Source organism: Lepeophtheirus salmonis, chromosome 13, assembly GCF_016086655.4.
Source record: "Lepeophtheirus salmonis chromosome 13, UVic_Lsal_1.4, whole genome shotgun sequence".
Classification (NCBI taxonomy): domain Eukaryota; kingdom Metazoa; phylum Arthropoda; class Copepoda; order Siphonostomatoida; family Caligidae; genus Lepeophtheirus; species Lepeophtheirus salmonis.
The window spans coordinates 10,971,250-10,998,521 of record NC_052143.2 but is presented as its reverse complement, the minus strand read 5'-3'; the positions used below and the strand labels follow the sequence as shown (position 1 = coordinate 10,998,521).

At 30.9% G+C, this 27,272-nt stretch overlaps 6 protein-coding genes across 9 annotated transcripts; 3 read left to right on the top strand and 3 right to left on the bottom strand.

Moving 5' to 3' along the window:
• Positions 1-5,416: 5,416 nt before the first annotated feature.
• Ubc4 (ubiquitin conjugating enzyme 4) lies at positions 5,417-8,791 on the bottom strand. 2 transcript variants are annotated; one of them, XM_040723360.2, is made up of 2 exons: positions 8,547-8,791; positions 5,417-6,793 (listed from the first exon to the last, which is right to left on the bottom strand). In XM_040723360.2, exon 2 carries the CDS (start codon positions 6,763-6,765, stop codon positions 6,163-6,165), a length of 603 nt encoding a protein of 200 aa, XP_040579294.1. In that variant the 5' UTR covers positions 6,766-6,793; positions 8,547-8,791; the 3' UTR covers positions 5,417-6,162. The 2 variants fall into 2 exon arrangements, with proteins under 2 accessions (XP_040579294.1, XP_071748963.1); XM_071892862.1 differs by lacking the exon at positions 8,547-8,791 and adding an exon at positions 7,140-7,241.
• A 300-nt stretch (positions 8,792-9,091) lies between these two features.
• On the top strand, positions 9,092-11,155 carry LOC121127825 (coiled-coil domain-containing protein 174). 2 transcript variants are annotated; one of them, XR_011783231.1, is made up of 4 exons: positions 9,092-9,582; positions 9,662-10,803; positions 10,868-10,961; positions 11,025-11,155. XR_011783231.1 is itself a non-coding variant. In XM_040723358.2 (2 exons), the coding sequence occupies exons 1-2, from the start codon at positions 9,268-9,270 to the stop codon at positions 10,739-10,741; spliced, it is 1,395 nt and encodes a 464-aa protein (XP_040579292.1). In that variant the 5' UTR covers positions 9,092-9,267; the 3' UTR covers positions 10,742-10,844. The 2 variants fall into 2 exon arrangements, 1 of the variants encoding a protein (XP_040579292.1); XM_040723358.2 differs by lacking the exons at positions 10,868-10,961; positions 11,025-11,155 and having other exon boundaries at positions 9,662-10,844.
• A 1-nt stretch (position 11,156) lies between these two features.
• Positions 11,157-11,929, top strand: Ppcdc (phosphopantothenoylcysteine decarboxylase). The gene is made up of 2 exons (XM_040723359.2): positions 11,157-11,561; positions 11,613-11,929. Exons 1-2 carry the CDS (start codon positions 11,186-11,188, stop codon positions 11,837-11,839), a joined length of 603 nt encoding a protein of 200 aa, XP_040579293.1. The 5' UTR covers positions 11,157-11,185; the 3' UTR covers positions 11,840-11,929.
• Positions 11,930-11,976: 47 nt separating this feature from the next.
• On the top strand, positions 11,977-14,541 carry Dbp80 (putative ATP-dependent RNA helicase Dbp80). 2 transcript variants are annotated; one of them, XM_040723357.2, is made up of 6 exons: positions 11,977-12,410; positions 12,567-12,640; positions 12,689-13,093; positions 13,160-13,546; positions 13,631-13,954; positions 14,018-14,541. In XM_040723357.2, exons 2-6 carry the CDS (start codon positions 12,581-12,583, stop codon positions 14,252-14,254), a joined length of 1,413 nt encoding a protein of 470 aa, XP_040579291.1. In that variant the 5' UTR covers positions 11,977-12,410; positions 12,567-12,580; the 3' UTR covers positions 14,255-14,541. The 2 variants fall into 2 exon arrangements, with proteins under 2 accessions (XP_040579291.1, XP_040579290.1); XM_040723356.2 differs by having other exon boundaries at positions 12,367-12,456.
• On the bottom strand, positions 14,532-17,251 carry Pdk1 (Phosphoinositide-dependent kinase 1). The gene has a single exon (XM_040723355.2). It carries the CDS (start codon positions 16,998-17,000, stop codon positions 15,498-15,500), a length of 1,503 nt encoding a protein of 500 aa, XP_040579289.1. The 5' UTR covers positions 17,001-17,251; the 3' UTR covers positions 14,532-15,497.
• A 4,247-nt stretch (positions 17,252-21,498) lies between these two features.
• ICA69 (islet cell autoantigen 1-like protein) lies at positions 21,499-24,291 on the bottom strand. The gene is given in 8 exon segments (XM_040723502.2): positions 21,499-21,897; positions 21,990-22,337; positions 22,428-22,585; positions 22,761-22,963; positions 22,965-23,105; positions 23,161-23,483; positions 23,550-23,856; positions 24,125-24,291. Coding segments are annotated over 7 exon segments (1,680 nt in total). The 5' UTR covers positions 23,839-23,856; positions 24,125-24,291; the 3' UTR covers positions 21,499-21,679.
• Between the last annotated feature and the right edge of the window lie 2,981 nt (positions 24,292-27,272).

Genomic DNA, 27,272 nt, shown 5'->3' with positions numbered 1-27,272 from the left:
ATTAATTGATGCTGTCATAATTTGTTTGTGGTCACAAAGGAAAATGTAAAATATTCACTCTTGTTAACTTTTATCAAACTAAAAAAGTCCTTAAAAAAATATTCTCAAAATTGTCAAAAATTATAACAAGAAAAATCCTAGTAATGCTCCTGTTTAGGAAGCATTTAGACTTAAGAAGATTAAGTGTTATATCAAAATTCTAAGGCGTCAACAGGATTTTTGATTGGGGGCAGCTCAGAAATTTGATTAGCAACACAAGGAAGAGTATTCTTATTTTATTACCAATTGATTTTTTTATTTTTGTTCATAATTTATATTCTAAATTTGATGAGAAAATTTCACTTAGTTTGGGGTATTAAAGTCATTTAGCCCTCCAACAGAGAACGTCCTTGAAATTATATTTGAGTCCAAATCTATATATTGTTTAGGATAATTATCAAATATTTAATTCTTGGTTTTTATATATAATAGGAAATATATATTTTTGTTTTTATCAAATGTATCTTTTTGTTTACGAAAATTACCAAATCAGTGCCACAATGTTATTTCCTTTAGTATAGATCTTTATATTAAATTAAATTGAACTGGCATTTCATTTTGTAAATAGTAATTTTGACATTTTCTAAATAAAATTATTTTAAATAACAAGTAATTATATCATTTTATTTATCTTAAACCTATTGCAATTCTTTTATACGATATAATGTCTAAAGATACCTTACTCGCGAAGAAGAAAAACTAATACTTCTTTGACGTAGATTTAGTCCTTTTCGTTTGTTTGGTTGAGTCGTACACAGTATTTGTAGTCTTTGGATATTCTGATCAACTTTTTGCAGATATATTTGGTATAGTGTATGTAACTTTATAATATTTTTTGTTTTCGGTTTATTTTTTACTTGTAGTTGTATTTGCTTTATACGCAAATATATAAATAAATTCTTTTATAAACTTACGCACGCTCCTAAGCTATAGTTGAGCTGTGGTAAAAACAACCAATAGGATTGATATATTAATATAACTCCATTTCCTTTTCTGTATGTTTATAAATAAATTTATTCACATAGTCACAGATCAGTACATAGAAAGAGTAAATAAGTATACGTACTCAGATAAAACGATCATTTGCTGAATAGCTGTGCTTTATGAGCATATTGGAGTTCGATTATATAAGCAGGTGCTGCACAACAGAGGAACCATGGTCACCCTCCTTTTTTAAGAATTGACATATAGCAACAAAATAAATAATGTGTAAAAAAGATTGAGAACCACCTGTATTTATAGGACATCTTCCTTAAGGCAAAATTACTATTTAATTTTAGCATTTTGTGTTCTTTCAGCAATGTACATTCATTTATGTCCAGTTCTATAATTATCTTAATTTGTAGATGTCCTTTTATAGACTACCGCTACGATTTATTATAATCCAGGTTACAACTAGTTCAAAAAGGGCTTACATATAATGACAGTAAATAGAAGAAGTCAATTGCGAATAAAATTATCTATTTTTAATTTCATTTTCAACCTATTTTTTGCTCTGGTTAATTGGTGTACTATAGTCAAACCATCATATTTTGATGTAGACATGTTAAAGGAAAAAAAGGCAATAATTGAACCAATTCTCAAGTTATACGTCTAAAAATGAAAGATGAATGTGTCTCAGTTATATCAAATTATCACTTTAGGTATACACATCCGTAACAATACTATTCCTTCAAATGAGGTAGAATAACTGTAGTTCTAGGATTTCTATGATATGAAGGTACATATGGAATGTATTCAGATTCAATTAATAATAATTTCAAACAGAGAAAGGGACCTTAATTTGCTTTTATTATACATAAATAACTGCAAAGCCATTTATTTTAAGGTGTACTTTCTACTTCATAAGAAAGCCCTATAGTATAAATGTTATGTACAATCATGGATCATACAAGAGAAGGATAGGGACAAGAGAAAATATATTTCTACTCGCTATACATTAGTCGTCATAACATTTCCCTCTAATTTTTATAACTGTATATACTTATTCCCTTGAATGAATCGATAAGTTAATATATTAATTTGAAGAACTGCATCACTTTGGATTTTAATTTTTGTGAGAATGCCAGATCGTAAAAAATGTAATCAGGGTAATGAAAAAACAGAGATTTGAATATGCTTACATAAGTTTCCACCGAATCTCAAGGACAGAGAGAAATAGATATAGGTCATGAAAAATGTTAGGGCTCAATTAGACTTATGCCTCAAATACTAAGAAAACTCTAAAACTAAATACCAACAGCAGAAATGTTATATTCAAAGTTTCCATAACAAAGCAAACATAATTACTGGAAAAATGTTCTCTGTATCAATAACAAATTGCGTTACAGAAAAGGGGGATCATATGCAGCAAAGTAATTCAGGGGCTCCCACGGTGGATGTGTTGTAGGGGCTGTAGTACTCAACCCCCAATTCAGGAATTTCTGCTTTTTACTAGAAAATTAAATATTTGAATTTTTTTTTTCAAAAAATTTATCATTTGAATATTTTTTCAAAAAAATTAATATTAGATGAAAAATTAAATTTTTCAATTTTTTTTTAAAATTAATTTTCTGTAAATAGCTATAGATTTTTAAATTATTTTTCCAAAAAAATTAATATTTGAATTTTTTTAAATTTTGATAAACAAATCCATACACCAAGCCCCCCTCAAAAATATATACTTCATCTTTGGACGCCCCTCTAATTGCCGAACAAACATTGATAAGAAAAATGATCAAGGTTGTGCCCGGTACAGATTCAGTGATACTTGTCGGTACCGTCTCGGTTCTGGTCTTCGGTCTTTGTTCTTTTTAATAGAGGCTCAGTTTGGTAACAGGTACTTAAAACAGGGGGTGCCGCTAAAAAATCGATCTCAGCAAATGATATTTGATATAAACAGGGCCGCAGCCACCTTATACGCAGAGTGTGTACTTCCCCAAATTTCCCTACGAAAACCAAGGTTGCTTAATAAAATGGTTTTCAAAGTGAGGACCGCGTGGGATGTGTAGTGGAGGGGGGCTTATTGCAGGATGATAGAGAATTGAGGATTTCTCTCAGTCTATACATACATAGTACACATGTTTCGTACAAAGGGAGCCTCAGCTAATAATGTATATGTGAAGGAAGCCTTGGTATAGTAAAGTTTGGGAATAGTTATTATTTTTAGAGCCCCGACAAACTTAGTACCGGACCTGGATCCATAAGAAGCCCTTAGCTATTTGTAACTCAGATACAATTGTATCACTCTGGTGACGTAGAAAAATCATATATTAAAACTTTGAAATTGCACATAAGAAACTCATAAAATGGACTTGTTGATTAAACCTAGTTTATTTTTATAAAGTATATGTATACAATATTTTCTTTATATATTCTATACAGGAACTAAAGTATAAGAACCGAGACCGATAAGCAATATATTACGGTATCGGTTCCGCTCTCGGTTTGACTTTGTCGGTTCCGGTTCTAGCGGTTCAAGAACTGGAACCGCTTAAACTGCTAGACTGATTAGGGTACAACCTTAAAAATGATACTACCGATCAATGAAACATACCAAAATTGAATGGTACATTATAAATATTATATAGTATATTAAAGATAAGTTTGTTATTATTTAATAGATATTTTCTATAAATGTTGTTTTCCTAGTTTTTGGCAGATATATATCATATTTTTTCATATTATAATATTGATCTCATTTCTATAGCGTAGCTATATTTTTTATGACGACAAATGAATTTGTAGGATTGTTTTGCAAATTGCACTTAAAGTATCAAATATTAATCATTATAATAAAAAAAAATTAGAAATTGATAGATTTATATTGATAGGGCATATCGGAACAAAATTATATCTAATAATTCAAATGAAGGTTCTAAACCAGGAGTAGGCAACCTTAGAGACATCATATCAACAATAATGGTAAAAAAATACATACAAACTATGGAAATGTGTTCTAAATTGCGCGTGGCAGTCAAAACGCCTCTGCGTGCCAGCATTGGCACGTGTTCCATAGGTTGCTGACTCCTGTTCTAAACTATATTTAACATTCTTGGGTAAATCCCAGAAATTTGAATACAAATTTGAATATAAATGACCAAAATATATATATATATAATCTTTCGGTTGTATCAAGCTAAATAGAAATACAAAGTTATACCATAACGGGTGTACTGATGTTAGACTTCCACCACACTTTTTAATATTGACATCATAGTATATGATTGGTTGCGTGTTTTGTCAAAATTTGTCTGTCTTGTCCAGCAATCGGTACCATACATCAAACTGAAATTCTAGCAAGCCCGATTACATGATGGTCAAACCGTGTATTTCTATTAACCTAGGGCTGTATGCATATCAATGATATGGTTAAGACGAACACACTTAATACGGATAGATATTACCGAATTAGTGAAGTAAATCAATTTTTGGTTTTAAATAGTCAACATTAATCAAAAATAAAAATAAAACAATTGGAGATTGAAAATACAATATAATATATGCTATTTTGTAGCTATTATCATTTTCTTGTGCTATAAAATTTGCATTGAACTTGAATTTATCATATTTATTTTATATTATAAACCCCCAAGATCCCGTGACAACCACCTTACTTCCAATATAATTGGAAAGTTGTATATTAATTGAGATTAATTATAAATATATTTGATTAGTATTATACAGCACAATATGTAGTCATCAATAACGTTAACCTCAAACCATTATCATCCAATTTCATTATCATTGGATACTAATAATTATTTGTAATGGAGGTCGTAGGTGGCTTATGTATATAAGCTAATAGCTTATCGATCAAAAATAGTAGCAAATTGAATTCATGGCTATTTAAGAGAGCCCCTCATAAGTTGGGTTTAGAATAAAAAATATGTTACCGAGAATATATAAAAGCTCCACAATTTAATTACTGCTTGATTAGGAAACAACAGACATTGCAAAAGAAAATTATATGTCAAACAAGTGAAAAATGTGCAGAACACAAAAAAACAACTAAAGAATTAGAATAAAAACTACTACGTAATAAGTTTATAATTTGAGACAGATAGTGACTCAATTCATTGTAATTAACCAATACAATAGTACAATTATTCTAATCTATGTAAGGAGAGTGCCTATGTGCATATTAAAGAGCATGATTTACTTTTGAATTTTTCGACGTTAAACCCCACTGTGGGTACAATATTATTTTCTCTAAACTCCTCCGGTTTAAAATGATTTAAGACAGTAGACTTTCCCGAATTATCCAATCCTACAATAAGGACATTACATTCCTTCTTTTTTATACCCAAAAAGTTTGTTAGTCTTTCGAGAAACTTCATAACATTGCAGGTCCTAAAACAAATGACAATAAACTTTTTATTGAATGATTTTGATCAAGTTTGCATTAAAGGAAAAAATATCATATTTTTATATTTCATGATTTATATATTTCGATAAATTAATTATCTTTCTCTCTGATTGTTGCTTACATTAGATCAAAAAGTATTATCACATTTCATTTAACATCCTTTATATTCATAATGGCCATAAAAGATATTCATCGGCATTAAAGGTTTGATATCTCATACAGCAAATATGAAATAATTATGGGTGATATAACAATGCATAATAATTATTTTTTTAAGTTCATTTTTGGAACAACGTTAGTATTCGACTTATGAATAATCACAAAATATTATTATTCTAATATCACTCAGCTTATATAATTAAGCCTAATTACTCAAAAAGAAAAGATATTACCTAACAGGTGCGTTCAAGACACGTCGAATTTGTGTTATGAAATACTACTTAATGGTAAACAGCAAACTCAAGGTAGACGGAAATTACTAATTTAGAATGAAAATACAGTTAATTAAATAAGAGAACTTTTAATTTAATAAATTATGTTCCTAAGGAATGAGTACATTTCTTAACTCGATTCTTGGTGCATTCAGCATGAGGAAAAAAGTTCTAGTATGACAGCAAAAGAAAACAGAGAGAAAGTGAAGAAAATTTACGAAAACTATTAATACATTCTTATTTCAAACAGACTTTACATAAGCTTGGAGTGGAATGATTTATATATATATATATGTATATGAGTCCTTCCTTCGTATTCATATTTAATTAAACTATTAATAATATTCAGCTAAACAACTGCTCAGTGGCTTTATGTAAGTCCCAACTGCAAGAAGACAGAGCGACTCGTGCTTTTGTTTCATCAACACCCATTTCTTGTAATTGTCTTAATAGGGAATCAAACTCAGAGTTAGAATCCTTGGCTCCAGCAAAAACAGAAGCCCAATGTCTGGCAGTTTTCCTAAAGGTTTCAGGTGTGTCAGAATACTGCTTAGCAACAACTGCATCAAGGGGATCATCCGGTTCAGGCGCCTGAAGAAGAGCTTGTAAAGATAGTAAAACGGTACGGAGAGTCATAGCCGCAGCCCATTGATCTTTCAGTATATCAAGACATATAGCTCCAGTTACAGATGATATATTTGGATGCCAAATTTTAGTCACGAATCTAACTTTAGGTGGCATGAACGGATACGATTCAGGTATTTTTATTTCCAATTTATAAGTCCCTCCTTCGTAAGGAGTGTCAGGCGGGCCCAAAATAGTACCAGACAAGTTGGTTAGGTCATCATTCACAAGACTAAGCTGAACTCCAGAATTAGATACTTCTTCACTTTTTACTACTTCGCGAAATTCTCGTTTAATCCGTTGCTGAGAAATATTTGACATCATTTTGAAACTTTAATTTAAACAACTCAAGCTGCAAAAACCAAAAAATAGTTTATATAAAACATATTAATTTTAGTGTACTCCTAATTTTAAATAATTATTATCAAATATTGAATACATGTGTTACTACTAGAATCTCGAAAAATATATAAACTATTTCAAAATATATATAAATAGATAATATAACACAATGAAAAATGTCATTTTAATGAAAATTTTCAAAAAAAAAGTCTTGTTAGATTTCATTCAAATATAATATGCATTATTGTTGCTAGAAGTTCAAAGAAAAATAAAATTATGTAGTTCAATCAATTAAGAGTTCCTCAATTCTTAAATATGCACAATACAGCCTTAGAAATTTAAAATTTTGGTCATACTTTCCTTGCGATATTATGTAAACTTAAAGACACATTATATTTGAAAACTATTGAATAGATAAATAAAGCTTATATATTTATCTACTAATTAAAATATTCCAAGAGATTGATAAAAATATCTAATTAATTTATAAGTAATACATTCCCGATATTATTAATTGTTTTATAAAATGGGGGTTATGAAAAAATTGCAAGAAATATATATCTGTAAATATAAATAGGCATTAAGATTAAGACATCGAAGATTAAAATATTATAAAGTTCATAGGTTCTTTCAAACTAATCCATAGGTCATTAAGTACTGGGACATATTTGTAGAAAGAATTTTTATTTTTATGTATATATTTCTCCAGTAGACCTACCTTAAAGGCCAGCCCATTATAGTATTTTGATATTAAACTGGTTCATGGCGCAAAAAAATAAGTCCAATTCCTTTAATTTGTGCTTCATATCTTTGCGAGTCGATATTAGGATGCATTATTAAATCCTAGCATCGACTTGCAAAGATAATATATTTACGTTATCAAAAATTGTCGTAATTGTTTTTTTAGCTTAGATGGAAAGGCATTTTATAGCTGTGTGACTAACTACAGAAATAAACAAGGTAATATGATCCAAGTTTGAATTTTCAAAGGCGAAAAAAAATGATTTGCAACTATGAATCGTTAATATGTTGATAGAGCCTATCATTATAGTAAATAGACCGAAGATACATATACTGACAGAAGAGAGCATGTCAATACGTATAACACACGTCATTTTCTCCATTAATGATTACTCATAATTTGTCAAAGAACAGTTACAGATCTACTTAGTATAAATAAATATGAATTGTAAGCATCTAAATTACTGATTATAAAATAAATATATAACAAGAGTTGTGCTTGAAAGACCTCAAATTTTGTACATTAATAATGTGGGTAAATTAAATTTTGTTTATCCATTTTTTTAAACGCTCCTACAGTATTAGTAGTTAATTTACTGATTTGCGTGATGACTAAGGCTCGAACTATACTGCAAATAAAATAATCAATGGATGGAAATAAATATAATTGACACTAGACACAGCAGGAAACAAATACTTATGAAATATTATAGTTAATAACCCAAGGAAACATGCAACAAGGCAGATTGAGCTTCCTATCCAAAGAAACATTTCTCAGAAACGAATTGATTATCCAATTTTAATTTATGAACCTTCATGGAATTTACAGACCTACAACTATTTACTAGAATAAGTACTAGAAGAAGATGGATTCATGCGGAACCCAACAACTCTTGAAAAATCCAAATGATGTAAAAAGGCAAAATTTCGTAATTTTCGCAAACGTAATAGGGTATACAAATTAATAAAGCCATAAGGAGTCTTTAATTTCTTTAAAAGAATCAAAAAGTGAAAAAACTCACATTCAGCGCATCAAGGGACTACCCGAATATCAAGTAGGGAAAACAACTAAGAAGTGAGAACAGAATCCAGGATATTTACACACTCCTCCGGCTTCTCATAGAAAACCTCAAATAATTTTACATATTTTTCACTTCATTTTTTTAAGGAAGAGCTAATATGTAATTTTCCACTCTGACTCTGATCCGCTGCCCCAATCCTAGAAATATTCTCACAACAACTGCTGCCATCTACAATCTCCTCCTCCTAGCTTCAGCTTAGAATTAGGGGTTATTGGCTCGAACATAACCTTTCAAATCAAGAATATATTCTCGGATATCGAGAGTAGCATAGACATTCCACAAATATACAGGAAAATGATTTATTCCAATTTCCAATGGGACTCTTTATGAGTATAACTTAGTACTCTGACCCGTAAAACGACAAGTTATCGTCCTACAACTAAATCCTAGAGCAGCTACCAGAAATTTTCGGATCAAGCTGTAGTAGTAGCAGCGCATGCCACGGCTTCATCATCAATTGAGGAATTATTAAATAAAATAAAACTGAAGTTAGTGAAGAAGTGGACGAACGAACATCGGTTCGAACTAGAATTCACTAACTGCTCTAAGTAATGTAAATATATATCAAGATACTTCATTTATTATTAAAGTATATCTTGCTAAATATCAAATAAGTATCACAACCTCGCATGTCAATTGTCATCTATTAACTGTTTGGGCAATGTCCTCTCAATTTCGACCCGATTCTTCCTCCCTCGTGGACTTGAAGGCGGAGGTGTATCGTAAAAAGGAAGAAGCAAAGCGAAATAAGGCCCGTAATATCTATGACGAGTCTGTTTATGTACCTAAAATTAGGACTAAAATACTAACAAATGAGACTCCAAAAAATGAAAAAGAGGATGAAGATTTCGAGAAGATTTCCCAAGTCCAAGATACTTTGTCAAAAAAAGCAGCTCTATATGATCATTTAAAAACGTCTAGAGAGGATAATGAACTATTAAGAAATAGATTTCTTGTAGAGTTCAAGGATTTTGAGGTGATATTTGGTGTAACTTATTCATGAATTGATTTCGAATAGAAAGAAAATCATTTTTTAATAATTCTTTTAATTGAAGGAGGCGGATGAGGACATCGTGGAATACACGGATCCGCTCGGGCGGTCGCGTAAAGTAACAAGAGGAGAACTGCGAATATTAGAGAAAGAGGATAAATCCTGGTGTGAAAGTCGTCCTCCTCCTCAAAACCTTAATGAAAGAGAGCCTGACACAGATGAAGAAACACTAAAAAGAGAATTACTAAGGGAAAAATGGTCTCAAGAAGAAGAAGAAAATCTTCGGAAAAGAGATGTTCATTATGGAGATCTTCTCTTTAACGAAGCACGTACACATGGTACTGGATATTATGGATTTTCTCGTGAAGAAATTGAACGTCGTAAAGAAATAGATGCACTCAAAGACTTTCACAAAGAAACATTGGATGCACAAAATGAAAGTAAAAAATCTCAAAAGGCTAAAAGTCGTTTATTAGCTGCTCGCCTGAAAAAAGTAAGGGAACGTAAAAGGTTAAAAATGGGTCTTCCAATTCGTCCAGTTGGTATGGAAGTAGAGGAAGAAAGGGAAGAGTCAGAGTCTGAAGGAGAAAATGCAGAATCAAAACTCGAGGAAAGTATTGCTCAGAGTGTCCGTGCAATGCGTGATAAACGTGATTCTGAAGACAGAAAGCGTAAATTTGTTCGTGAATGGGACTTGGGTAAAGAAGATTATAATGTTATGTCTCAAGAGGATTGGGTGCGTGAAAAAAGAACAGAGAGGCATAGTGAATTTGGTCCTTCATACTCTAGTTATTCAAAATCAAATAAGTATTCCTCAAATCATCATTCTTCAAGTGCAAAGAGATCTGAATATTCATCAAGTTACTCTGATGACGATCTTAACACATCTAGAGAATATCAAAACTCTAGCACCCGCTCAGCTAGAAACATCAAAAAAAATTCATCATCTTTGTCTCTAAAAGAAAGAATTGAATTATATTCAGAGTATACATGCCCCTCAAGTTCAAAATCTGACAGAGAATCTAAAGGTCCAGAAATACCACCTCCTAAATTTAATGAAACTTCAAAATTGTGCATTCCTAATATTAAAGAATCTTTTAAAAAGGGCTTGGATGAGAAAAAGAAATTGAATCAACGAATGTGAATTTCCTATTATTATGAGTTATTGAATTAAAAAATGCATATTCATCCAGTTATTTATCAAGAGTTAATATATCTACACCCTTCCCTAGTACATCGCATATCTATTGTTTGTTTTTTGTTTTTTCAGAATTTCTATAGTCTAATGGCTTCAAACGTCTTTGGTGCCAAAAGTTTTAAGCCAGTACCTCCAGAGAAAGGAAGTTTCCCACTCGATTATGAAGGCAAGTGTAAAATACAATACTTGAAGTTTATGATCTGTTTGAAAGAGAATGATTACGTTGTAGACAAGTGTAGAGAAACTTCAAAAGACTATCTTGTCTGTAGAATGGACAATGACTTAATGGCTAAGGAAACATTGGCAAATTTAGGATTTAAAGAAGATAACTAGCTATATATATGTTTTATTTTTTTTATAAATCCCATTGTCAATCAATAATTTAATACAATGGAAAAGACAGATAAAATATTTAAAATTCTACTTTGTGTAACGGGCAGTGTTGCAGCCATAAAAACTCGTGAGATCATCGAACTTATCAAAAATTGTATGCCTAACTCTGAAGTGAAAGTTATTATTACTCAAAACTCGAAACATTTTCTTCCTAATAAAAGACACTTGATAGAAGTTGGTGCTGAAAGTGTTTTAAGTTGTGCAGACGAATGGAGTGCGTGGCAGGGGCGTGGAGACCCAGTTTTACATATAGAACTTCGTAATTGGGCTGATATTGCATTGATAGCTCCTTTAGATGCGAATACACTAGCAAAGATAAGCAATGGCATATGTGATAATCTTTTGACTTGCATCCTCAGAGCATGGGAAATAGGTATTAATGTTAAAGCGTGTGTGATAAATGTTTATTTCTACTGTTTTACAGGAGAGAATGCAAAGCCTGTATTATTTGCCCCTGCTATGAATACTGGAATGTGGAACCATCCAATTACTTCTGAACAAATTTATATTCTTAATAAATGGGGTTTTACAGAAATTCCTGTTGTAGAGAAATTATTAATGTGCAATCAACGTGGCTTAGGAGCAATGGCAGAGCCTGTGTATATTGTGAAAACTGTGTTTGACGTATTGAGTAATAGGTATCCAATGTAGCAATTTCAAGTGTAAATTAGTTGTAAAGTAGCTGTTTAATACTGGCGTGTTGAGTCATATAAATAAATACATTTTGTTAAATTTGCAGAAGATTGATATTAATTTAATTTACTATTCATTTATAACGTTCAATGATGTATTGGCCAATAAGTAAGAAGTAAGGTTATAGTGAACTAGTGACCTTCTGATAGAAAGTAAGATATGAAATACCTTTACATTTCTTGGATAAAGAGAGTCAAGCAGTAATTTAGTCTACACTGATAACTAAATTATCGGTAGACATTTATCAATTATTTGTATAGCCATACCTTATTCAAAAAAAATAATCACATACGTACATATATAATATATTTATTTTAAATGTAATTAGGAATTATAGTTAGCTACACACCCAGTATATAGCTAGCTAGCTAGTGCATAAAATACATAATGTAATAATTTTAAAACAATATATATTCGGTCCGAACTCATGACACGACGTTGACGTCAGTGGTGTGCCTAGAGTTAATAATTTTGAGCGGCACTCTCACCTCATTGGAATACAATAAATATCTTACGAGATACCGTCAAGGTACGTAGCTAGTTAAATAATAAAGAATAATACATTCGAGTCTGAGGTAAGGGGATGATTCTTGATTTGTATTGGTAATTTAATTGCCATAAAAATTTACAATAGTAATTAATTAAGGGAAATGAATAAATATGAATTACTAATGTGAATGTTTAGAAATAACTATTAGAATGGCTACACACGACGTGTCGGACTTTGATGATTCCCTGGATGGCAAGATCTCCAATGAGGTACAGAATGATTAGCATATATTATACAATGATGAATGTCTTATATAGGTGAAGAAAATGAGTGTGACTGCTCGGAGAGATCCCTCTGCTCCTGCTCCTGAGGAGGAGGAAGAGAAACCATTGAACGCTGCTGAGAAATCCCTTCTACAAAAAGTGATTCGTCGTGGACTTGTTGAAACTACGAATGACATTGAAGTACAGCGGAAGGATCCGAAATCCCCACTCTTTTCCGTTAAAAGTTTTGAAAGTTTGAATTTAAAGCCTGCTTTGCTCAAGGGAGTCTATGGAATGGGCTTCAACAATCCTTCAAAGATTCAAGAAATGGCTTTACCTGCCCTTTTAGCGGACCCACCGCAAAACATGATCGCTCAATCTCAATCTGGAACAGGAAAAACTGCTGCTTTTGTTCTTGCTATGCTTTCTAGGGTTGATACCTCTCTAAACTATCCACAAGTAATATTCAGCAATGGGCCAAAGTTTTTTTTACAGATTTACTTATACTCTAAATTCGATTTTAAGGTTTTATGTCTGTCGCCCACTTATGAACTTGCACTTCAAACGGGAGAAGTGGCAACAAAAATGTCTCAATTTTCACCGGAATTAACAGTCCGTTATGCCGTCCGAGGTGAAGAAATTCCGAGAGGCTCAAAAATTACTGATCACATCATTATTGGAACTCCTGGTAAAACAATGGATTGGGCCATCAAGTTTAAGTTTTTTGACATTAAAAAGGTTAAAGTTTTTGTATTGGATGAGGCGGATGTTATGATTGCAATGCAGGGGCATCAAGATCAAAGTATTAGAATTCAAAAGAGTCTTAGTCCAGATTGTCAAATGTTGTTATTTTCTGCAACATATGACGAAGACGTAATGAATTTTGCCGAAAATATAATATCAAATCCTGTGGTGAGTTATTTTACATATTTAAATAGTTTGATTTTGCTGAATTTAGTTTGAGGTTAATTATTTTATTATGAAAATCACAATTAGTTAATCAGATTGCGGAGAGAAGAAGAGACTCTCGACAATATTAAGCAGTACTGGGTTTCCTGTGAAACCTTAGAGGCAAAGCACGCTGCCATATCGAACATATATGGTGTTATTACTATAGGACAGGCAATGATATTTTGCCAGACGCGGAAGGGTGCGTCATGGCTCGCTGAGAAATTGGTCAAAGAAGGTCATTCCGTCGGAATGTTGTCAGGAGAACTCTCTATTGATGAGCGCATTCGAATGTTGGATCGTTTCCGAGACGGAATGGAAAAAATTCTTATTACAACTAATGTTATGGCTCGAGGCATTGACGTGGAACAGGTTGCTCTTGATTATTATCCTAGGTTTGCCTAATGTTCGTTCAACTACAATTCATTTACTTAGGTGTCCATAGTAGTGAATTTTGATCTTCCTGTGGATGTTGCTGGAAAAGCAGATTGCGAAACTTACCTACACAGGATTGGACGCACTGGAAGATTTGGTAAAAAAGGACTCGCGATTAATCTTGTAGACGGGCCCAAGTCAATGGCTGTTTTAAAGGACATCGAAGATCATTTTAGTCGGCCCATTATTCGATTGGATACAGAAGACTTTGATGAGATAGAAAAAATTCAAAGCTAGATGACCACACTTCCACAATCATAATTACTCTTGTAAATGCTCTCAACTTTTGAGTTAATGTTGAATTATTATTATTGTTATTTATTATATTTTTCGATCATTGAAAAATGTTTGAGTATTTCCATTGACATTGTACATTTATATTATATTTCAAAAAGTGATATATATATATATATTATTTGTATATGTGAATATATGTATACACACACATTGTGGGATTTACAATAGTAGGAAATTATTGAATACTATATAAAATTAACTAAATATAATATATATATGCTTAGGTAGATATTGCGGTTATTCTTTATTTCCGATAAATAATTATTATTAATGTGACAAACAGAACATAAGGGGAGACGCCGTTTACTTATATATATTCCAACCCAGTTGTTCGTCTGAGTTGGTTTTAACTATGTACATAAACTTCTTTATTATCTGGAACAAAAAAAAAAAAAACTTAAAACCAAGTGATGCTATAAATAAATTTTGTTAAAATCCTGAAGAATGAAGTGCGTCTACAAAACAAAGCTCATAATACCAAAAGGCATCATTTTTTTATATCTAAAATATATCGTTACATATATTGAGAACTGACAAAATATGGCTTTGGTAAGTGCCACTAAAATTGGAACAGAATACTTTTTTTACTTATTCGAGTCTATCTTTAGAGTAGTAGGGATGAAAGCAAAAAGATAAATAACATAATAATGAAAAAAAAAACATAAGTACTTTGCCTCGATTATGTGTATAGGCTTGACATCATGTTCATATAATAAATAATATAGTTGTGTGATACGTGTGTATTGCAAATTTTCTTCTTCATTTCTGTTGTTCAAAAACATAACTATTAATTTATCTATTCACGTCCTGTACGTTCAAGATTAGTAACTAACACTATAATTATGGATATTATACCATTATTTAAATCGTGGTTTATTACTATAAATTTGAGAGTCCTATTTCTGTCTAGGTATACATAAGAATTAGATATTGAAAAGGCAAATGGCTCCGAGTTTATGTAAGTATGATAATATTTATTAATTGTACATACAAATCCACGTGAAAAAGATAAGCTCTCGAAATGAATGAAGGGAAGTTGTACTTTACTACCAAAAACATCATCCAAGGTGTGTGTATACTCGTATATATATGTTTATACCTATTCATATTCGTGTCGATTTTGATAACTCACTTAGAGAATGTGTGTAGCACCTTTGAAACAGTAGTAAGATAAACCAATTTATTATGTTTTATTATTGTCTAGAGTATTATTATAATAGAAATCTTTAACGAGAGTAATAACATGACACCAGTCCTTTGCCCTAGACTGAGGGTCAGTTAGATGATATATGCGACCTGGTGTGTGGACGAAAAAAATTCTGAAGTCACGAACTTCAGGAGATATTTCAGGACTCCAAGGGATTTCTCCCTTAAGCACCATATTATCTGGATCGACGTAGTATAAACGAGGCCCTTCAGTAAGAAGAAACATTCTTCGCCTGGCCCAAAGGCCCTTCTTTTTGTCAAGGAGACCTTGCTTTATAATTAAATGTCCTTCAACAAATCGATGATACTTGTTTTCTTTAATTTGCTCATTTAAAAGCCTAGTCCTATGTGGCTCTCCAAGGATAGCATCCACATTTTCGTCAAATGGAGGATCTCCTATGTAGCGTGGAGGACCGTTCTCGCTCTCCTCCTCATCCTCATAACTATTATCTTCAATCATTAATTGCGCTAAACGATCTACTCCTGGTTTAAGGTCTGGATTCCTCTCCCAAACAGGATCTTGAGCTTTATGTTTAGGAGCTAACTTAAGGATTTCATCAGGAGTAGAATTATGGAGGGTGTCAAATTCAAGTCCTTCAAAGAATTTGTGTGCTCGAAGGGATGTATATAAATGGCCAGAATCTTTAGCTCCAATACGATCTTGTGGTTCTAAGACAAGTAAAAGACGCACAAGATCCTTAACATCTTCATTAAAACCTTCGTGAAAATCATATTCCAATTTTTCGATTTTTTTAAGGATGATGTATTCAGATTGAGATTGAAAAGGAGGTAACCCCGTTACCATTTGGTACAGAATACATCCTAATGCCCATAAATCTGCAGATGGTCCACAAGACTTGGAGCTGAGTACCTCAGGGCTGATATATTGAGGAGTACCAACAAAACTGACACGTTTTTTTGGTTTGAGAGAGGAAGAAGTCTCCGGGGTCTCTTCCTTATCACTCCTGTCAATAAACTTGGCGGATCCAAAATCTGTAATTAATATGCGAAGTTCTGCATTGAGAAGTATATTTTCGGGTTTGAGATCCCGATGAACCACTTTGACTTTGAAATGAAGGAATTCGATTGCAGATATAATTTGGGCAGTGTAGAACTGTGTACAATCAACGTTTTGTTGGGCCAAGGTTTCCATAAATCGTAGAAGATCCCCGTTAGGAGCATAAGTCATGACAAAATAAAGACGATCACGATCCATGAAGGTGGAATGAAGTTTAACAAAGAAGGGCCGCTCAGAGTCCCAAGAGTCTGTGATGCTCTTCAATATGTTCTTCTCACTAAAGACATAGTCTGTTTTCTTTTCTTTTCGAATAAAGTCCTTTTGCAAGACTTTGACTGCCATTTCACGACCCGAATAGATTTCCTTGGCTAAAAATACACAACTGAAGGACCCCTCTCCGATCATTCGACCGAAAAGGAAATCATTCGGAGTCAGTTTACGTTGGCTACTTGCTCGACTCATCCTTCAAAATAGTCTTACAATTACTCCATCCTAGAATTCATCCACCTTCACCATAAGACATAAGTACGCAAAGAATCCTCACAACAAATCTCAAATCACTCCGATGCAATTTTCTCCGTCGTTCACCTCTTTTTAGTCTCTTTTTCTTTTTTCTTTTTTTTTTCTTCTTTTTCTTTCTAGCTTTATATATTAGAGATATTTTTTTATTCTTTTATTATATTATGAATGTATGTGTATATACAGGCAGGAAAGTCCCATCTGTACGAGGCTACAATTAATAACAACAAATTTTATTACTTATTTTACAGTAGGATATAGATTTAATTCCTGATTAAGTTATTAGTCTCTACTTTGTAGTCAACACGGACTTGAGATTGAAAATAACTTAGTTCAGGGATTGGCCACCTCTTTGACTAAGAAAATCATTTTTTCAAGTGCTACATAATTATTTATATAGATAATGAATAAACTAAATGAGACAAATCTTAATTTTCTTATATATAAATATATAAAAATTATTAGACATTTTCTTGATCGCTATGTAGACAGGGGAACTTTTGGTCAGGATAAGGGCTATCGTATCATTAAGCATTAAAGCTCTCCTGATAATTATTCATTAATTATATATTGAGTTAATTTTTTGCAGCCATAAAAAGAAACGGAGGTTCCCGAACCCTGTTCTATGCACATAATATATTTATTATCTACTCCCCACTTTGCAAATGATAAGAATGGCGGATCTTGTGAGAAAATATGCGGTAAAAATGCCTTTAAAAGCTGTATTCGAGAAGGTAAATGACACAAAAATGTGGATGGGAACATATACTAAATAAATCATATTAGATAAACATATCATCAGTGAGATAATATCCTAAAACTCGTCCAGTAAGGAATACCTGAATGTGGATGTCTTTATGCACTTTTTTAAATAATATTGAAGTGTGCACTGCTACATTGGTCACTAAACTCAATTCCTTTCCATGATGTCTGTACATATATATGTATATCAATATCACAATTGGTGTACAATAATGATTAGCTTTTAGAAAAAGGATAGTCTTTGACTTATTGTTATTTCCCCAGCATAATACAATAATGGATGATGTTCAAGTAAAGGAATTGTGAGGTATGAACGTACTACTATTGTATAGAATAGTGTTATATCCAGTATTAGTGGGTATGTACATAATATCTGCATAACTGAGATGATTGGAGTTCAACGCCCTTTAGCACGGAAATTTTCTTGTTTACATTATTCCTCTTCAGCGAAGATATCTTTCTTGCTGTTTATTTTATTTTATATTATATAATTTCACGTATTTATTTATCATTTGGTTTTTTCCAAACACACGTTATATAAATTTGTAATAAAATGGATCTTGACTTGAGTCTTCATGTATATATATATATAGAAATCTCAGCTCATATATTTCAACAACTACATTAATTAATATCTATGACAACTTTATATTTTCATTAATTCATTAAGTACGTTTTATTTAAAAATGTTATTTATTAAAATATCAATTGAGATAAAAACTTTTAAACATTCGTATCACGACTTATAATAGGTAACTTATGTATTTATTTTATACAGTTCATTACCCCTATGAATTTGAATGTAGTAGTCAAGGATATAGTACCTAAAACATGTTGCACCAGACATTGCCCATTGAGCAGCTGCTTTGTTTCTTTCCTTTCACAGAATAGCCGTGATTTAATAATACTATTAATACATTTTGCGTTATGAAAAAGTGAGTTGGGACTTGTGCTAGCAGCAGCTCTCTCTCCATGTATTTTTTTCTCTGTGTTTTGCGTTATGGAATGTCATGCGGATTTATCATAATTTCTTACGTAAAAAAAGGCTTGCTAATAGTAATACGTGTTATAATAAATGTTTAAAGATAATAAATTTTTCCTTATGTTGCTAAGGATATTACCGGAATTTTATTCAATTATTTAATATTTCATCAAGTGAAAAATTTATATACATATTTAGATTAGGCACCCTTGTACCCTAAAAAACGATGTTTGCTGCGGCGTGTACAGCGGGATGGGCTAAAGAACCTTGAGCCTCTCCCCCCTTAATCAAGGAGGGTGGTCGTTTTGAGTGATGACACAAAAATTAAATAGAACAACGTAGCTCAATGAACTTGTTCTTGAGAAATTATTCTCTTAAACTCAACGTGCGTTGTTCTTAGAGAAGAAAATATACTTCATGTACGTAAATGGACTTCAAAAGCCATTATTAGGTCAGATGGAGTAATTGTAATACTTTAATGTTTACTTATATTTAATAACTGCAACTTCATCTGACCAATAAAAGGAACATTAAAAAATATCCCTCTTTGGGAAAAAATTTTAAATAGCAAAACTTTTAAAAAGAAAATTCAAGTTTAAAATTCAGGCTCGGTGAAAAATTGTACCTAATATTTTTGCAAAAATTATCCCTCTTCCCTTATCCATGATATATATATATATATATATATCATGTGGAGACCCCTGATTTGTGTCCCCAAAAAATAAATATTAAGATTTAAAGTTTATTCTGTTAAAACTGCAGAATAATGACAAAATCCTCGATTCTTGTGCTTCAGAATAGTACTGGTATTCAATAATTAATTAATAATTATTATTGAAATGTAATCGGTTTAGAGTTTAGATTCATAGTTTTTTAACAGGGGTGGGGAAAAGTTATCTCTGGGAAAAGTCTTCATAATACAAGTAACAGGCGGGGAAATGTATTTGCAAGTAGAGGGAACGTCATCCAAGGTGTTCACAGATTTTTTTTTTTTTTTTTTTTTTTTTTTTTTTTTGGGAGCGGGTTGACAATTTTAACAGAATAGTTTTATAATTGCAAAATTTGATTTCTTTTTTTTTAACTTTAGATTTAAATTTTTTGAGTTGGGATACGATTTGAACTAATAAAATAAATTATAAAATTCAATTTTTTTTATTGCAATAACTATAAAAATTCCTCAAAAGAGGGGAGGCCAATAGCCCCCTATGGATCCTGGATCAATGCTACAAGTCCAAGACCTTAAATCTTTTCATTGAGTCCTTTGTCATTAGAGTTCAATTTATGCCCTACCATAACTATTATATAATAGTCATAGTGTTGAGGAAATTTATAAGTATGAGCAAAAAGTACATATTATTATTACCAATTTCAATCTATCGGATGCTATGAAGAGTACTTTGTATTTAAACTCTTAGAAAAAATTGGAATTTGTTTAAAAAACTTTGAATATCCAATAAAGTATCAAGTCAAGTCTTGACTTAATTATTAAATCAAGTCGGGTTACAAATTTTCAAATACGGACTCGAGTCATAGTACCTCACCTCTATTTTTTAGCTTCAGTGAACAGAATGAACCATATAAGTAATAATTTATTATTATATATATACTACATGAATCCAAATCAATACATAAGCCATCACTTGGACTCGAAAGTCATATCAATTTATTTAAAGGTTATATAGTACTCTTTAAAGTACTTATATTTTATTCTCTGCATGACGAGTGACGACTTGAACTGGACTCGATGAAAATTATTAATGATATGATTTGGACTAATGACCATAGACTTGAGACTCGACTTGGACTTGTAGTATAAGGACTTTTTCCCACCTTTGCAAGCCAACAAAAAAAGTGTAGTACCTATTACATTTTTTAAGCCAATGCGACAATTTACATTTTAGCCTACAAGTAGAAAAATTATATTGTTAATTTATTAACTATCAGAGGACAAGTGATAGTACTCGATCGTATATCCAACAAAAAATATCTTCTCATTTTAAATTACAAAACACAAGATTTAAAATATCGATTTAATTAAGGATTGGTAAATTTTAACAAATTATTATTATTTCAACCTCGAGTTATTTTGGCCTAACTTGATATCAAACAAAATATTAATAAAATTGATCATGAGGTAACATACTATATTATGTAAATGGTCTTTAATAATTATTTAGTTACATAAATATATTACTCTTCAAATCATGATACGACCGATTTTTTAAATACACTTAATAATTATGTGTATTCAGTTTCCCCTGATTTAATAGGAATATTGTAATAATGGTCTTGTAAATAGAAATTTGATAACATCAGTGAAATATATTTGTAATTTTTACTTATTTTGTAAATAAGAGTAAATTAATATGACTTCCAAATTTACATAGTTCTTCAAAAACTATTTTAAATTTATAAGACTTTTTTAGAATTTTTAAACTAGATTAGAAAAAAACAAGAAATTACCACAAGCTATTTTTGAGTTGTTTTGAGTTGAGTTCTAATCAAATTTAGGAATTTACGAACTGGGAAAAAGAATACTTTTTTAAAGACTATTTAGAACTCAAATATCTCAGGATGTTGAAAAATCTATAAAATAAAATATAAATATTGGGAATTGCAAAAATATAAATGATTATGAAATGTTTAGATTAGAAAACTTTATAAGGATAAATGTAATTACTAATAAATTCATCATTGTTTTAAATTGTAAAGCTTTTAATACTGACAACATTCAACTTTATTTATAATTTAAATTATAATATTAAAAATAATAATAAAACAATTAATTCCTGAGCTGGAACGAACAATATAAATACAAGCATAAAATTGTCCACAAAAATATTATGTATAGATACAAAAAAGGAATAAATATGAAAATTTAGCTATAAATATTTCTATCAGTTTGTTTTGTGTCTTTTCCAATAGCATCAGGATTTGATAATGGATCTAGATCAGCAAAAAGACTAAACCATTGGGACATATCCGAAGATTTATTCGAATTATTGGATAATTTCTTTTGTGATCCACTTAGAACATCATCAAATGTTGAAGTAGTTAATGGTCCACTCATAGGAAAATGAGAAATATCTTCTGAGCCTAAAAAAAAACATTTAACATTCAAGACTCAATTTCATTTTTGTTTCATCGACAATTAATGTATCATTTGCTAATTGAATTGGTGTGTTTACCTCTCATAGTTTGATCAATTTCAAAGAGTTGGGATGGCAAATAACCTCTCCCACTGTTTGAAGATGACCCCAATTTGCCCAATAGATCTCCTGTTGCTATTTGAGTTGTATTTTTAAGTTGAATATCTGTTAATGTATTGATACTTAATCCTTCCAGGCCTGAAGGAATATTATTATTGTCAGAACTTTTTTCTGGCTGATTATGACGACCAAATACTTCATCCCACTGAGCTGAAAACTCATCTTTATCCTCCAAAGACGTAGCTTGGGGCCCATTCATGAGTTCATCGAGTAGTAAGGCATCATCGTTATCCACTTTAGGTTTTTTAGTAAATTCTCGTGAGTTTTCTGTGTGACAACAAATGTTTATTACATAATGATTTTACAACAACAAAAAAATGATGTAATTATTATTTTTGTTTAATTAAAGTGTCTTACCAGAATGTATCGGTAAATAATCAAATATTTTATCATCTGCTAATTCATCGTCTATATCTAAGAGTAGTTCATCTTCTTCTATTTTCTTATCAAAACTATTTGGAGCATTTTCATGGGAAGGCATACTCAGATCCACGAGGTTTGGTGTCGTAGCATCCCTTAACAAATTAAAATAAATTAGTAGTTACATAATTTAAACTAATTTACCAATGGTATTATATGTATTTGTGGACTAATACAACTCTATATGATTTTTTATGTTAAAGATTAATGCACTTTTTTTTTTAAATTTAATCTAAGTATGTGAAGATATGAAAAATATAGCAAACATACTCAACATGTGATTCGTCTGAGTTACTTTTAGGATTGTTTAACAAATTTTCTTTTTCTTGGTTTAATCCAACAGCTTCCTTTGCAAAAGAATATCTTCTCTCTGGAGGTTCCACAAGATCTTTGATGTAGGAAAACTCATATGGTTGATATCCCTTAAACGTCTCGTTCACATGTGCCATGGTTCGACTAGTTTTCTCCCAAAAAAGTTATAAGGGCGTCTTGGTAGAGTATAAGAGCATGAGAAAACATATTGCATCTAGATGCCGCCAAAAGATCTACTTTTTGAAGGCAGTCTAATTTACACTTATCAAATTTAGCTTTACTCTTTTTAACGTGAGTTTGAACCTATCAAAATATATCTAAAATATTTTACTTTTTTAAGTTATTATTTAGGTATTACTTTTCTAAATTTTTCAAGTTGGTTATACGTATCTGGATCAAGTTCTTGAGATATTTTTTTCATCCACATAAGAGATCCCCGATATTCCGTCCTATTTTTTTCCATAGCTGTTACAGTCCATTGAGTGTCTTCGATAGCTCTTCTTTTGAACGTTTCGACCTCTTGATGAAGACGAACAATCGGAACACGTATAGACAATCTTTGTTGGCCTGAGTAGGACATTGTTTTACCAACTGCACTCATCATTTTTCCAGCTCTTGTTTTGTCGGATTTACCATAGTCTTTTAAGAATCGACCAAGTGCATTTTCTTCATAAGATAAATCTATTGAGTTGAATAAAAGACATGAAATATTTTTTCTAAAGTCTTATTTATTTACTAATTTCTTACTACAAAGACGATCTTGGTATTGTTCAATTAGTATCTGAAGATCTAACGTCGTTTCTTTAACAGATTTAAAAAGTTCCAACTTTGCATCTAACTCTGAATCTGAAGCAGCGATATGTTCATCTTCATCTTTCCCGAACTTTCTAGCCACTGCTTGTTTCGCCACCCAATACTTGTGTTGAAGTTTATTAATCGTAGACTCATTTTTACCACCTGCTGAGCCGTTCTGTTCATAGGACCATCGGTCATAACTCTGTCCACTAAATCCTTGATGTTCCCTCGATGAATACATATTTTACCATCGAAAGTCCTATAAAGACATACATACCATTTTAATATTGTTTACCTACTTTTAAGTATTTGATGTCAAAGCATATAAGAATTTAATGATAAAGGAGCATCCTATAGTCTACGGATATGACGTTTTAACATCATATTATTATCAATTAGAAATGGAAGAGTGTTACGTTAATTTTACATATATGTATGTATGTCATACAATTTAATATAACCATGATTATGATATTATTAACGGCGAAAGCTACAAAGTCTAAATACCTAAATATACATATACTTACTCCACTCTTTATGTTTAGATGCACATCCTTATTCTTAAAGTACTTTAACTATTGTCCAATTTTGTAGGTTTTTCACAATTTGTTTAATTCTTTTAAATACTAAGTAGAGAAATACACTCTGAATCACACCACCTGTATGTTGCTCCTCATATATAATACACATACTTATACTTAAAAAGAGAGAGATCCTGACAGCTTTCTACTTACAGCTGCTAGAATCCCCTTTTTAGCTCTCTCTCTCTCACACAAACACTTAACTCTATCTAATATACTATATAGAGAACGAATATTATATCATGTTCATGTATTAGAAATACTTTACTACTATTAAACTCCCTTTGCATTTTGTGTTGTGTTGGCGATATTACATATTATGTTAGTATGCAGTATGTATTATTTGATATTTTTATATACCTTCCTAGTTAATCCGTCCATCCCTTTTCCTTTCACTTAATGAGTTTAATATTCATGCTGAGTGTGATCGGTATCGCACGTACGTATTAATAATGTTGATAATAATCATTATGGTTTAGACCAGTGGTTCACTACGTAGACCATATGTAATACATCCCATCTATGAAATACTCTTTCAGTGCTGTAAATACAGAAAAACTACAGAATCGTTACAACATTCTAAACTAAATAATACCAAAAATGTTTTATAAATTGTTTTTTTCTAAAAAAAAAATATTCTAATTTAAAATTTTGGGTTTTTCTGAAATAAAGAAAGATAACTTCAAGAATGAATAAATTAAAATGGTATCTCAAAGATCAAGTTTGTCAATTTTAGTCATGGCTCTGGTCCCACCAAGAATTTGGAGTGCCCGTTCTTGGATATAGGTCTGGTTACGGGACATAACTCCTTTATTATTGATTTGTCCAAATCCGTTATTACGGAAGTAGGGCTAGATGTAGGGTAAGGGCATAGGGGGCAAGTTCCTTAGGCATCTTTTTTGGAACTTACCCTGAATAGAATTGTTATATAATTTATATATATACAGTGAGAAGAAATTTATAAAAAAAAGTCCATAAATACAAATATGGATTAACCTTTTATAAAACGAAAATATCATTTGTTTCAAATAATTATAAATAGTTTTTCTATAAAAAACTCAATTAATGAAATATGCACAAAATTGATTCAAAAAGACGAAGGTGACATCCCCCTCCCAAGGATATCCCTGTCGGAAGAATATAATTTGACTAGGTAAATTTTGAATATTAAATAACCAATGTCCCTAATATAAAAAGGTTATTAAAAGAAAACATTTATTTTAATAAATAAAATAGGTCAAAAGTATGTTTATACTAGTATATATATAGTAGGTAAAACTACCCATTTTAATCCAAGGGTCGGCCATAATTTTAACACAAAGGAGAAAGGACATATTTTAATTCTAGAAGTGATTAGGTGGGGCGTGGCCTAAATGATTGAAAAACACTTGTTTATACCTTTGTTGAAAGTTGTTTAAATTTTGATTATTTCTTATCAATTGTAATTGGGTTTTAATGTTTTGAGTAACACCTATAATTTTGGAAATATTAAGAAAGTACATAATTATTACATATTTTATTAAATAAAAGTAAGTACCCAAAATTTTAAAATTTCAAATTTCATCCTATCAGTCGTAGTTGATTGAGTTAACTTACTGAGGTTTAATTTTGAATGGTTCATATAAATACAATACACATACTAAAACTATATTAATTTTATTTTAACCATTAAAACGATATAGTTTTAATATCTGCATTGCACCATACAAAAGTTTAGTACCAAAAAATATATTGATAATAAAATTATTATACATCCACTTGATTTTTATTTTTAGGGGGAAGGGGAGATTATTTTTTTTTTTTAATTTTGGGATGGGTCCGGAATTTGACTAAATTACCACTTTTTTAGGAAAAAATATCCCATAAAAAATCCTATCCCTTTTTTATTAGATTTAAATTTTTCACAAGCCCCAAAGCTTAATTAGTTCTTACAGCTTGGTGTAGCAAGGGTCAAAAGGCTTTCTAAATTTAGTATATTATTAACTGAGGAAGCATTTAATTTTTTTCATGGGAGAGAAGAATATTTATTAGTGGTAGTTAAAGACAATTATTTGTAATTATTACTATATTCCAAAACTAAATGAGGGTACCTTCTACCCCCCCCCCCACTCCGATTCCAACGGCTATGAAGCAACTCTAACTACATAGCTCATTGTGTGTGTATATAGGACATTACAATAAAAAGGAAGTAGGAATGCGTGCTAAATTGTGCGTAAGCACTTCAGTAAACCTTCCTATACTCATTCCGCAGTTTTTAAAATTTATATATCTTAAAAATTGAAAAATTAAAAAAATATCCAATAAGAAGTTATAAATAAATTTTTCAATTTATTTAATAAAAAAATTTAGAATTCCTTTAAAAAAATGAGAAATAATGTATTTAATACAAGGTTGCGTTAAATAAAGCTATAAATAATATTCCGAAATTAAACCAAATTGTTTTATACAAGGTGACTATATAAACTGTATAATATATAGGCTAGTTGGTCTTATATGACTAAATAAAATAAGTAATTAATACTAATTAATCATGATATTCATCATCAACTAATTTAAATATTAAGCATCTTTAAACCAATCTGAATTATCTCACCTCTAAACTATTAATTATTTATATATGATCTTTTCATACTAAATATGCCTCAACCATGAATTTCTAAACACCATACCTGAACTAACATGTGTCAATTGAGCTACTTTATGACTTCAAATACTAATATCTCACTAAATATTTAGCTGATTAATAACAATTAACTAATAAATTAATTACAAATAATTATATTTTTATGAAACAAAATCGGATTAATAATATAAGCTAATACTTGAATTTCAGAAGAAAATTAATGAACTTACTCGTATATATTTGTTTTTAAACTCAAGTGTGTCACTTAGCCCCTATTTATTTACTTAAAAATCATGAGAGCTACTCAACTGCATTGTAGTCGATTAAACCTATGACATGTATTAAGTATGTAAATTATAACTAAAACAACACTATATTTTATAGACACTTAAGTACTCCGGTTATATCAGAAAGAATGATGTGGTCGACTTTATTTTTTGCTTCTGTATCTCTGGTTTCTAGAAGAAGAAA